The 13,550-nt window shown below is 36.8% G+C and overlaps 1 protein-coding gene across 1 annotated transcript in view; it reads right to left on the bottom strand.

Moving 5' to 3' along the window:
- Window positions 1–1,478: 1,478 nt before the first annotated feature.
- MMP16 (matrix metallopeptidase 16) overlaps window positions 1,479–13,550 on the bottom strand; it is a 186,991-nt gene continuing 174,919 nt past the window's right edge. The window contains exons 10-11 of the mRNA XM_009674683.2: window positions 10,623–10,738; window positions 1,479–6,029 (exon numbers count right to left, since the gene is read on the bottom strand). Of these exons, the coding sequence (XP_009672978.2) occupies window positions 5,695–6,029; window positions 10,623–10,738 (451 nt within the window). The 3' untranslated portion in view covers window positions 1,479–5,694. The remainder of the gene's footprint in view (window positions 6,030–10,622; window positions 10,739–13,550) is intronic.

Below are 13,550 nucleotides of genomic sequence, written 5' to 3'. Positions count from 1 at the left end.
ATGCATTTAATGTTGTTTACACACTTTGAAATTGGATTTTAAGAGCAAATGCTTGTTGTGGTCACATCCTGATGATCCTCCAAAATGTGAACTCCTGATTAGCAGTGAGCTTTTCTGGTTCTCTATGTGCACCAAATAACCCTGCATCAGAAAGAACCTAAGCTAACATTAGAAACTACTCTTAGATCAGGTGCCAAATGGAACCAGTCTATAATAGTAATGGCCTGCTTTTGATGCTTTCCAGAAATTTTCTGCGTCTATGGCACTGATGACAATCTGTTTCTCTACCAGTCAAGCCTTCTTGTGATAGTCAGCTGGAAAGTCATAAGAATGGATTAGATAGATGGGACAAACACATTATATATTATCATGTGACCGCTAGCAGACAATTTGTTGATTTTCAGGCATAAATCAGAGAGATTATTTTATGAGCACATGACGTATGGTTCATTTGTATCTGATTTTGTAACTGACATATGTTAAAATGATCTTATGATAGCTACTCTGTTTGTCTACAATCTGTGCACCGTGAGCTAAGAAAGTATGCTTCATGTCACAGCACTGTGTATCAGTCATGGCAATATCATTGGATTCAATATTAATCTGTTCCTCAGCTCATACACAATACTACTTGATTTACAGCATAGCTGAACACCTTAGCGGCCAGTAACATTTGTTCCTTCCACTGATAATAATAACGATTTTCTTTGTGGCTCATAGTGCTGCAGTCATCTGTTTATGCTTCTGGGAATAGAGCTGTCCAAAAACAGTCATGGCAGCAGCAAAAAGTGGCAGGGAGCTATTGTTCTATAACAGCCTCTTCACGTCTCCTACTGCCACTACATGTGGCTTCCTCCACCTCTGCAACGGAGGATAAAACTTAGGATACACTCCACATAGGCCACAACTTAGGCGAGGACTGTGCAAACCCCTCCTAGCTCCTCAGTCGGGTCATCTTAAGCTATCTTCAATTTAGGCTGCCAGTGGTGTCGTAGCTTGAGTTTCTGCTTTCTTAGAAACACAATTTCTGGAGCATGCAGTCTTCAGTTTGCTATATGCCTTTTTCAAGCTTTGCCCCACCGATGGTTCAAATGTGGTAAACCAGAAATGGAGTGATTCCATTGCTACTTTCTATCCTACCCACTTTTTTTTCTAAACAAAAAGTCAGAATTTGATTCTACATAGTTTGGTACCAGAGGCTACATTTAACTGACATGAGGATTGTGAAGTAAGCCAAAAAAGCGGAAAATTCAAAATTAGGCTTACACTCTGTTCTTAACCCACAGTGCCCTTGGCACAGGAGTCTCGGCTGAACAACCGGGGAGGTGAAGCACACTGTCAAGAGAAAGTGCAAGTCTGCCCCTTCAGTTTGAATCTATTGGCTTCTGTTACCTTATTTCACAATATTTGCCTTACAACATCTTTTTCTGTAATTGTTCCCTCCCTTTACCCCACTTTGAAAAAAAGAAGAACAAAAGTTAATAGGAAGATATAAAATATGTATTATGTTTATTCACGAGACTTGAAAGGGCTCCTTTGGAGCCATTTGAGTCTCTCCATCCCAGCCTATCCAGCAAATATACAGTTACATAGTTTCTTTAAATGTACTTTTGATAAAAGTTAATTTCTGTCTACAGTCAATAACCTTTTCTTAGGTTTATACATTAAAAGATCAGAGGAAATACTGCCATCATCTATTCTGGCTTCCTGCATAATACAGACTATAGTACTCTGAAGGTACACAACCCTGTATAGTCAGCTTCATAGACTGTAACTGATTAAAACAATCCATATTCAGTTTTGTATTGTTCCACAGTACAGATTGTGACAACAGCAATATGGAAATGTTTATTAAAAATTTTATGAAAAAAGTTACGGCATGTGAGCAGGAACCCAGATTTCAGAAGTCAAACAAAATATTTTCACCTTGTTTTTTCTTGATGCCAATAATTATAGGCCCTGGTATAGAATAATTGTTTAAAAAATAACATTTTCTTAAAACTATCTTTTGCTTGTTTAAGTTCAAAACTAAACTCGGCAACACCACTAGTTTATATTGAACTACTACTATAATTTGAAGCCACCCAAATATGTATTTGGAAATCAGACTGAACACAATTGCTTCTACATCTTTCACCTAAAGCAAATTTTAATGAATGTGTTACAACCTACTGAAAACAGGAGTATATAGTAGAAATGCTGACACAACCTTGCCTTGCATGACATAAACATGCCAGTATAATATTCATTTTTTCTCCTTCTCTGTGTATATAATATATATGCACTTTTAAGTAAAAGAAAATAGATTAAAGAATCAACTTATTATGTATTCATGTATCTATGATGTACCATATACCAAGCACTAGACTTATCACACTTACCTTCCTGCATAATTAAAGTTAAGTAAGTTCTCCAAATACAAACATTTTTTTTTTTTTACCTTACCAAAGAACAACAGTCAACATGCTCAGCACTTCATTACTCTCAGGGAAACAGTTGCACAAAAAGTTAAAGCTGCCACGAAAAAGATTTTGAAGTTGAAGTGAAATTTCTAAGTGAATAGGAAAACAGATAAGATGCTATTCTGCCCTAAGGATAATATAAAATTAGTTCTCCCATTGTAAAGGAAAACCAAATGCAGATTAAGTAGTGGTGTTAGCGCTTTCCACCAACTATCCAAGGGACAAAATCAGAACAGTAACATGAATCATTTTGTTCTGTCTGTGGCAGAACATAAGTTATAGCAGTTTGCTGGCAATAAAAATTTCTCTACGGTTTAAAATATGCATGTATGTGTATGTGTGTTTGTGTGTGTGTTAAATATACCAACACACACACACACACACACACATACACACACATACATACACATATTAATATATATCACAAACAGGCATAGAACTATGAATTCACTCAATGAGCTGATTTGCAGTAAATATCCTATTTACTTGATTAGGAAATAATCTATATTTTTAGTAACAATGGAATTGGATTTACTAAATAATGCTATGGGCTGATACTGGTGCACTTCTAACCTACAGTATGCAGTACCTCTACAAAACATCTCCAAAATGCCATCTGCATTGCATATTTGCTGTAAAACTATATCTTCTTCTAATCTTCATTGTTTGTTAGCCGTACATACATATATCTGTTTATGCTCTAAGAATTAAGTTTGCAATGCTTTATAGCATGCCACATATGTTCATAAAATAAGTCCTCAAATCAATATAAAATCATGGAATTGAACAAAAAGGCATACTATTTTTCATGCTATGCTCAATATAAATATAAATTCAAGGCAGTCAAGCTATCATTTCATTACCAAAATAATAATAACCATAATATATATGTATATATACCTACACTCTCTAAAAAATGATCTAGCTATGTGGATTAAGAAATCAGTAAGAAATTGGTTGTATGTAGTATAAAAAATCTTGTTTTCTGTAAAAGCCAATACTGGCCATTTCAAGTATCTTAATACTTTCCTATAACCTTTTCATTAATAACTAGTTATCTGTAGAAATGATAATTTTATACTGAAAATTTTATTCAAGTTAAATAAAAATTCACTTCTACTGTAGTTCATTTTTAGAGTGTGCACGTATACATAGCAAAATACCCTTCTACAGATTTATCATAAATATTTTAGTTTCTGCCACTTCTTTTCTTTTCTAAGAAAACAATTTCACATTCTTTCTTTAGTTTTTGATAGTATATACCAGGCCTTTCAAGAAGTAAAACCCATCTCAATTGATTAGCAACACCAGATTCCCTTCAGATTGTGCCAGTTTGCAAGTTAAAGGTCAAAGAGCAAAGACATAGGACGGTACACTTTAAGGAAATTCAGACAGTGAAGCTGTTCACAGAAGACAATGTTTAACTTGGTAATGACAGTCAACAGGTCAATAATCAAGTTCAAGGCAAGCTGTTCATTGTTTCAAAAGCTACTCCCCTCAAATCCTGGCTTCCACAAAAAGCCAGGTGTCTGACTCATGGGGTGCATTCATTCTGACCATCTTATTAAGTTCACAGCCCAGTGACTGTAAAGCCTATCACTGCAAGAAGCAGCTCCTAAAATCAATAAAGAGGTCTGTCAGTTGCTGACTTTTCTCTAGGAAAAAAATATTGATACAAACCTGCTCTGCAGGTCACATGAAAATGACAATACTGCTGTTAGCACAAATTACACGCAATGACAAAATGCTTTGGTGGTCCCTTGGCTCTGTCAGTGACATAAAGTTCGGCTACATGCCAGAGATTTGACTAACCCTTTGAGAACTATAGTGAACATGCAATGGGGTAAAACACTGGAGTATATTCATGCAACATCAGAGTCGTCATTTTAGCTTTCCTTTGAAACTGTAACTCTACCTCTGTAGAGGCAAATTGAATTATCATGCAACATAGTTTAAAAGAGAAATTCAATATGCTTAAGATAAAAGGCTAAGCTATAAAACTGTAGCCAGTTCGGAAAAAAATCCTTGGGAAGTGGTAGCAGTTATTAAAATAAGTTTGGTTCATTTAACCGGAAAGGAGCTGGTAAATATATTTTGCTTTCTATTTGTATGTTACAAATGCTTTTTTTTTTTTCATCAATAATGCAAATAATAAAAACATTCACTTGCAGAAACAGAGGAAATCTGCTTTAAAAACCTGATTTTTCTTTTAAAACCTGTATTTCCCATACACAATCCTATAATTTAATGACAATAAAGATTAGTATCCACCAGACTCTGAAAACTGATGCAATAGTTCTCAAAGGGTTACACCGATATAATACCAGTGTCAAGTTTCTCTGTAGCGCGACTGTTGCTTCAGTTCATTGAAATCCACTTCAGAGACACACGGCTTTTTACCATGCTTTGGAATGAGCGCTCCTGACAGACCTGTGAAAGGCCTGGGGCAGCTGGCTTGGTATAATTTGGGAAAGATTATGCAGGAAAACCAACCAAAACCCAAACAAACTAATAAAAAGGTTCCGCTTGAATATAGTAATGAATATAAATGAGTTTAAAACATTGAGGACATAGCCCAGAGCAGCTGTATAAAACACAAAATGAATGTATCATTAAGGCTGTTACTATATTGCAGATATTTTGGCCCCTTGTTTGTTGGAAAATGGCTGTCCGAACAGTCTGAAGTCCTGCGTGTCATCCGGCTCTCCCACCTGACAAAACTGGAAGTAGGAGTATAGGACTTTATCCATAGCAGACAGAAAGCAATCCTCTTTGGAGACAAAGCTGTTTTGGGTCTTCTCACTTTCCTGAAAGTTCCGTTGTGGGTCGTTGTTTTTTCTAAAAAAATTTACTTTCAGCAAAAAATTTTTTTCAAAGGGGAACAGGCCTTAGGGGACAAATGTAGAAACATTGGAGATTTTTTTTTTCCTCTTCATTAGTTAATCCTGATAGTTTGTCGGGTATTGAGCGTGCAGAGGAAAGGCCTAGAATCGAATGACAAAGAAAGACAAAGGACTGAAGAGACAGCAGATACTGTGTATCATGGAAGCTTCCCAGCCGAGCGAATCACCACTCATGCGCAGGACAGGCAACCCCCGGGGTTTTAAAGATCAGCTTTGTTTCAGACTGACAGATGCCCGCTCCTAGCTAGGAAACTGCATAACAGCTCTCGTGTTGAATCTCAAGTTACCACAAACTCCTGGGAGGGAAAGAAAAAAACCCAAACCCTACATCACACCCACTCTTGCATAGAGCGTTTGCAGTACAGTATGTGGCGGGGTGTTCCTTTCCTTTTGAACTGGAACACAGTGTAAACCAAGACAAGGAGGCACAAGGCCAGGATGCAGGGAATGACAATGGCTATGGCTTTCACAGTGCTGGCTGTGTTGTCCAGTTTGATGACAATGTCAACGTCATCTTGAGGGCTGTGTCGGTCTTTGTCTCGGTCTGTTGGTCCATCACAACCCATAAAATCCTTGAGGATGGATCTGGGGTAGCCAGGTTCCACCCTGAGCATCTGGTTATTGAATTTCCAGTACTCTTTTCCTTTGTAGAAATATGTGAAGCCTGAGGAAGGAAAGTGCAATTATTCATGGTCATATAGGTCAGATCATGTCATCTATATACAGCGACTGAAACCACTGGTACTGAATTTTTGTAACAATGAGAGTCAAAAAATGTAAGGACTATACTTTAGTCATGGACTTCTCAAATCTTCGGGGCAGAATAACTTCTTTCTTGTCTCTAGAAAATCTTAAAAGCCTAGATTTCTTATTTGAATAACCTGGGATTTTATTTCCCTGCCTTACTAAAAAAATAATGAAATTACAGAGGATAAGATTTTGAACAGATCAGGGGCCAGCTGATGTGTTCAACCCTTCCCCCCCCCCCCCCCAATACACAAAAAAAAAGCTAGGAAACCCAACTGAAAAGCCAAATAAATCTCTAGAGCTAGAGAATCATCAGGGACAGGTCTTGTACCTTGAAGCATCCCAACCTCTTTCAATATAGGAAGCAAACTGCAACACTGTGCAAGTCAGAAATGAGAAGTGACCCTCCTCAGTGTCACTTAAATCTATTGCCGTACTTCAGAAGAAGGAAATTAGATAAAATAACAGCAACTTTGCCAAGAGAAAACAGGTGTACCCAGATTCAAATTTTCTGCAGGGAACTGGTACTTGATCATTCAGGTGCAATCCAATGCAATTACCAAATGTGCCTAAATGAAGAAAAACTGACTCTCTGCCAAAAATCTGCAGTACTTTATTACAGCAGCTGAAAAATGGCATTGATCTGGCAAGAAATAAACCTTCAGGATGGGTGAACTTCCTCCTACTGTTTACGAGCTGATTGCAACAGCTGGATTTTTTCTTATCTTTCCTTTATAGACCTCAGCTTTTTCCTGTAGTGCTAAAGGCTACTAAGAATATTAAAACAGATTGGGCACTATTTGTCACTTTGACAATGTTTCCTGGAAAGATCAGTAACTGGCTATCTGGAGAGAATATTAATAATGACTATTCAAACAGCTGTTAGAGTCTTTCAATTCTACAAAAAAGGACTTGTTAGTCTATTTCTTTTCCAGCTCAAACTATGTACAAAAGTTTTCACAGCCTAGTGCTGCAAGTTTCAGAACGTTTAGAATATTTGAACATTTTTCTACATTAGCTATTTATGCAATTCTAATTGCCTTCCTAGCTGCTGAATAGATACTATTTTCCTTTCTTTAATCCTTTGCAGTTTTATTGTCAAAGAATATGTCAGTGTATCTAAAAAAAGGTATAATACTGTTTTCAATAAAAAAAAGAAAAGAAAAGAAATGGATTGAGTTATATAGAAACAGTGGTTAGGATGCTTGGTCATAAAATGTCTTCTATTCTGATTAGAACAAAACAAATATAGGACTACAATTCTTTAAATATGAAGAAGTTTTAAAATGTTAGCATATATAGGGTTCCTTAAAGCAATCTGCAATTGAAATTAAAAATATTATCAAGTGCAAAATTTCAGTATTTGAGCCACAAGGTACCCTATCTATGTATTTCATGTAACAATATGTAGATAAGAAAGCACTGCTCATACTGACCCTGAATAAGAACTCCAACTTTGGCAATTTGATATATCAAGACTCTACCTATATTCTGATATGTATATATAGACTATATATATACATATATCTCTCACATATCTATATCTGTGTTCTGATATATATAGACTATATATACATATACATATCAGGTGTACATATAAATCAGAATACTGACTTTAGTTAGTATCAATTGGTATCAAATATTGAAATAGCAAATGAAAAGAATTAAAATCAAAGCAGTACAGCAACTACCAGCCCCTACAGAACCTTCAGTCAAAGCACATCTCCCCCTGGAAAACACTGAAGGTAGTTTAAGCTTTCCTGCTGTTTTGCTGCGGCGAGAACCAGGATAACATGGTCAGTATCAGCCGCCGGAGGGCAGTTCCCAGCTGAGAGACGGGAGGTTGTAAGAGGCTAAGTAGTTTTAGTGCTTCTCACTGCAGAAAGAGGTGATTTCAGCTGACCTTTGAATGAGATTTCATCTAATCTGCTTGACTTTGTCCTGCAGGTATCCAGAAATGCTCCTGCAGGTGGTTACGGAGAAGCCTGTATAGGGAGCTGCTCCTTACCTCTCTGAGGAGCTAGTTGTTGGGAGCAGTGAGAGCAATGCCAAAACCCCAAACAGCGTGGAGGGGCTTAGCAGTCCCTAAGGTGTCAAACAGCAGCTCACGTTAGGAATGGTAGCATGCCTGAGGCAGAAAAGCTCAATGGGCTAATCAGGTAGACAACCTCTTATCTTTCCTCTCACTAACATTGCCCCACTGTGACTTCAGCAGAATTTCTAGGTGGGGTTGAGACTTTCTAAGCTGCTCTCAAGGCAGAAAGAAACCAGCTAACTGGAGAAATTTGTGTTGTCTCAGACTGCATGAAGCAACAGAAAGGAAATTTCTTCTTTGCGGAGTTCCCGCCACAGCGCTAGAGACCAGACTACATTACAGAAAGCAGCAGAGCGTCCAAGATGTTATGTGTGTCTCACCCAGCTTCTGGGACACTCAATGAGTCAGGATGCTGGCAATAGCAGCAAATTGTTTTTTTTTTTCTCATCTTTCCTTAGCCTCTTACTTATTCAAACATTTGTAGGTAGTAAAAGAAACCCCCTATCATCTATGAGCAGCCTTAATGTTACTTGGCATGGTTTACAAAATAAAAAGGCAAGAGAAGAAAAAAAGTATTCTTTAAAATTAGTTAGTTTAACTGGAAGACAGGCTTATAAATGGTCTCCTACAAAACTATGCAGTAAAACTTCATGTCAGCTCTGTTTCTACCCAAAGGAAAACAGTTTGAGGCAAAATACAATCAAATTCTTTCCAAGTCAGCTGTGCTACCTTATTGTATCTACTTTTGCTTCTTTTCTCTCTCTCCATACAAACAGCAGTGGAGATGTGAACCGTTTCTTAAGACATGTCTGTTTTCATGACTTCAAGGGAAATGTCTTAGTGTTCTTCTTGGGAACGTTCTGGTGTAATTTTCAGTCCTTCTTTCTGCCCCTGCGGCCCTTGCAGCCTCTCTGAGAGACCCGACAGTACCCTCCTTTCCATCCACCTCCTCCACAGTCTGATAATCAAGCTTTGCCACCCTCCTCATTTGAAGACTTTTAGAAAGACTATTAAAGCTTGTAGGAAAAAAAAAGATAAAAGAGCAGAGGAGAAATGGGTTCGCTATAACCAGGTCTTTTCTGCCTTAGCAACAAGTGTTCTCTCCTTGCAGTAGTTTCAGACCCACTAGTCTCAGTGTTAAGATAATTTTCATTGGTAATGAGAGATATATGTACCTGAGCTCAGTACTGACACTTTATTATGGGGAATCCAATCAACACAAGAAAAAATATATATCTACCTACACAGACACACACACACATGCAAATATATATGTATGCATGTATGTAAAATATCTTTTGAATGTAGCCTTCAGAAATATGCCTAAAAAGTAATGAAGGAAAGATAGCACAGATTATGTAGATTATGTATATGTGTGTATACATAATGTTTGTCTAATTTCCACATATATATGCCTATTTATAAACAACAGTCAGCTATTGAGTGTGATATATGCAGAATGCCATCTTGCCTGACCTACTTTCCTGTTAACCACAAAACAAAACAAATCAAAAACAACATGAAAAAAACACACTCTAGCCAAAATGCTGGAATCCAGAGAGGGCTTCTGCTTCTGGATGAAGCAGGTACAAAGCAAGGAAATAATTAAATATATTTCTGAAAAAAAATATACACCTATAGTAAATTAGTTAATCGAGTTAAAATTTGAAACAGGAGACTATTCAGGGTCTATACAATGAAAGAAGGCTTTTTTATCTACCTATTAAACAGAAATTAAAATAATATGGCAACATATATGTGTGCTGTCTGTGAGGTGAGTGCAACAAACCCCAAACCTACTAATAAATCAGTCATCCATGCCATACAAAATTCTTCCAACAATGAAAAGTGGTGGCAAATTCATATGTTCATCCATATCAAGGGGATCTAAAGTCTGCGCAACTGAGAGCTCTGCTGGCAGCCTGCCAGCAGCCCTGGGTAGTATTTAACTCATCTGAAAGGCAGGAGTTTGGGTTACTCTCATTCGTTTGGAGATGCTGAGATCCTAGGCTGCTCTGTGTGATGATCCATCTTGGTCCAGATAACACAACTGCATGCTAAGCAACCTGTGATCTGCATTTCTGAATCATGGATTTATGACATCTTTGATTTACACAGATTCTCAGGATATTTCTGCTTAGATAATAGAAGGTCTTGCTTCCCTGTTCTCGTAGTTCAGATGGAAGATAATAGCTTCCAAGCTGTATAAGCAGCCAACACCTTGGCAATTCAAATAGAGATATACTCTGGGTAGGGAACTTGTTCAAAGAAGTACTGTAATCCAACAGAGAATAAACATAATGGTGCAACCACATAAACATTTCCATATTCACAACAGTAAACTCTACAGCAGGAAATACTTCCTCTCTTCATAAAACAAGAATTAATTCCCTGCTTAACCTCATCCCTATACCACTCTATCTTACATAAAGGGTGTTGTTCATAAATCATTAAAACTGGAATTTGTTTGCATACCATTTTCTTTGTGGACAAAGGCTCCCTGAGGAGATTCTGGGATACCTTTCCAGATTGTGATTGGTTTGGGATAACCAGGGTCCATGGATCTCATTTCTTCACTGTACCTCCAATACCTGATTTTTTTTTAAGATACAAAATAAGAAAAAAACATTTTTAACATAGCAGATGAGTAAACTACTTTTTTTTTTTCCTTTGAACATTTGCTACATGCAGTGGCCACAAATGGCAATACTTGACTTCTTTTCCTTGGAGATACTACCAGATAACAGATAAATCAAATCTATCTGCTGATTGAATAACTGTTTTATGCAAGCACAAAGAAGATAAAAGATTTTTCCACTGTGACAACTAAATCAGCATGCATCTTAGTTACAATCAGAGCAATTCTGATTCCTACGGCTTCTGCACAGCAACACAGTGACACAATATATGCAGAAAAGTTATATGAATGTTTTAGCTAACATTTGAATCACAAAAATGACAGTAGATTCAAGACAAAATATTCACAGAAACTTAACTTGATTCCTTATGTGTATGCATTACAGTGGACTTTCATTTCATTATCATTAAAAAGGTTTGACAGAATACAAAATCCGTCCGTGCTTTGGGCCTCTTTACGAGACAGCCGTTCTCCAGTTTAAAAAGCCTCAACATGCAAATTCTAGGCAACGGGAAATTTGAGAATTATAAATAAATAACTGATTTCATTTAGACTTAGGAAAAAGTTAATACTTTCTTTATGGGCTTATGCAGCTTGCTAAACTGCTGTGCATATCTTGTTATAAGTGGTGTTGTTCTAAGTATTATCATACTATCTCTCTGTATATATAATGATATAATACATTTGGGCTGGTCATTTCATATTTTGACTGGCTCCATTAATTTAGTGGATAATTTTTAATTACTTATTTTATGCTTACTCTGATTAAAATAAATTAGCATTAATGTTTGTTGCATGATCTCCATTTCTGAATGACTGCTCCCAAATATTGAACAGTTGCTGCTTTTGAGAAAAATGAAATATAGCCACCTGTGAACAGTTAGAACAACTCCTTTTGTGCATTCTTGCAGCTGTTAAGGAAATATAGTGATATTCTATATATGTTCACTGTGATACAGGGTTTGTAAATGTTTGTGAGTGCTGTAAATTCGTTTGGGCAAAGTTTAATAAAATGTAATGAGGACAGAGAAACTTCCTATACATATTTTGAGAGTTCATACATAACACTATTATTTCATTTTGTAGAATGATTTAAAAAACTTTCGAGTAGACTCCATTAACGTGTACAGTTTTCTTGGAGAATTCTCTTTAGAAATCAATTTTACATATGTGAAAAATCATCTAAAAAAACAGTCATTCTCCATTTCAATACACAAAGAGATTGAGAATTTATCACTTTCATTGAGAAAGTGGCCACAGCTACAAACTTGACCCTATTTATAATTTGAATTTGTTTGACTCCAGCTTCTGACATCCTTGCCATGATCATTCCTGATACACTAAAGAGTCCTTAAGTGAATGATATTTTGTCCTTGTGAAGGTACTTAGACACTCTAATCAAGTCACCTCTTAATCTCCTTTTTGAAAAATTAAATGGACTAAATTCCTCTGTAGCTCTCCCTGTGAGGCATTTCTCTGGCTTTCAACTGCCAGTGAAAGTAAAAGGGGACAGATTTCAAGTGGGTTAACAGCAAGTAGTAAGTGACACTAAAAGTACTTGTGTTTATTTTTTTCCTTTCATATGCCTAAATTATTTTTATAGCCTGATTTCTTAATCTAGGTACATATGCGCCGGCTATCCAAACCGTGTTCCTCATTCTGAAATGGATCTTCTTTCAGAGTTTACATGGAGAAAAAAAACAACATACAGAAATAGTAAACAAACTTCTGAAACCAGTATTAAAACGGCTAGTCTTTTGACATCTTTTGACTCTGCATTTCTTCAGTCTTAGTTTTTCTCTTTTCACATTGCCTATTCACTGTTTCTCTCTCTCTGTTTATGCTTACTCTTTTCTGAGCGTAACATTCTGTTTCCTTTTTTCTAACTGCAACTCTATTTTTTTTTCTCAGCTATCTTACTTTTTCCTCCAGTTCTCTTTACTGGCACCCTCTATTTTTTCCTTCATATTTCCCCTCCTCTTTCTACTTTCTTCTCTTCTAAGTTTTTCCTATTTCCTGAGGTTCTTCTTCTGCTAACCTCTGTGTTTTCCACTAGTGTGAGCGTTGGAAACAGGCAGTCCTATAGGACTTTCAAAAACATACTTTGTCTTTCATTACCGGAGTATCTGGGGACACACCCAGTGTGCACTCAAAAGCCTTGAAATTGTCTTTTCTGCATTGATGAGAAACCCTATTACGTAAGGACTGATCAGGACACTAGCTGTATGCAGTCTGTGCTGGGATAATGAGCATGTCTAGAGGGTAAGGAAAAGTCTAGGCCCAGTTCTCCTCAGCATGCCACACGTTCTCAAGCAGACTTGCCAATGATGATTTGAGTGCTTTGAGCTTTACCAACTCTATGCACTCTGTTAGGACATCCCAGAGACTAATAAGTTAATAGAGGTAAAATAAATGAAAAGGTACTTTGTGGCTTAGGAGAAAGATAACTTGGAAAATATTTGCTAAAATGTTTATAACCTCTAAAACATCTAATCCTGTTTACTTAGCAATAGTCTGAACCACTGGATGACTAAGTTTTCTGGAAAAAAAGTGTTCATTTAAGCTCTAAAGAGAGCTCTGTTTATGACAGGGTCATAAACAAGGCCACGTGTCAAGAAGTGCAGCAAGCCTGTCATCATCTTGTCCTAAGCTACTGAATTCTGGTAAGAGAGAAATGACAGAGCGCAAAATGTTTTCTCTGTGGTCTTCTGTCTGCTCTTTTGCTTTTATACAGCTATTAGGAAGAATTCTCTTTAGTGTTTAAA

Source organism: Struthio camelus, chromosome 2, assembly GCF_040807025.1.
Source record: "Struthio camelus isolate bStrCam1 chromosome 2, bStrCam1.hap1, whole genome shotgun sequence".
Classification (NCBI taxonomy): Eukaryota; Metazoa; Chordata; class Aves; order Struthioniformes; family Struthionidae; genus Struthio; species Struthio camelus.
Note: the sequence above shows the minus strand (reverse complement) of the source record. Positions and strands in the feature narration are given on the sequence as shown.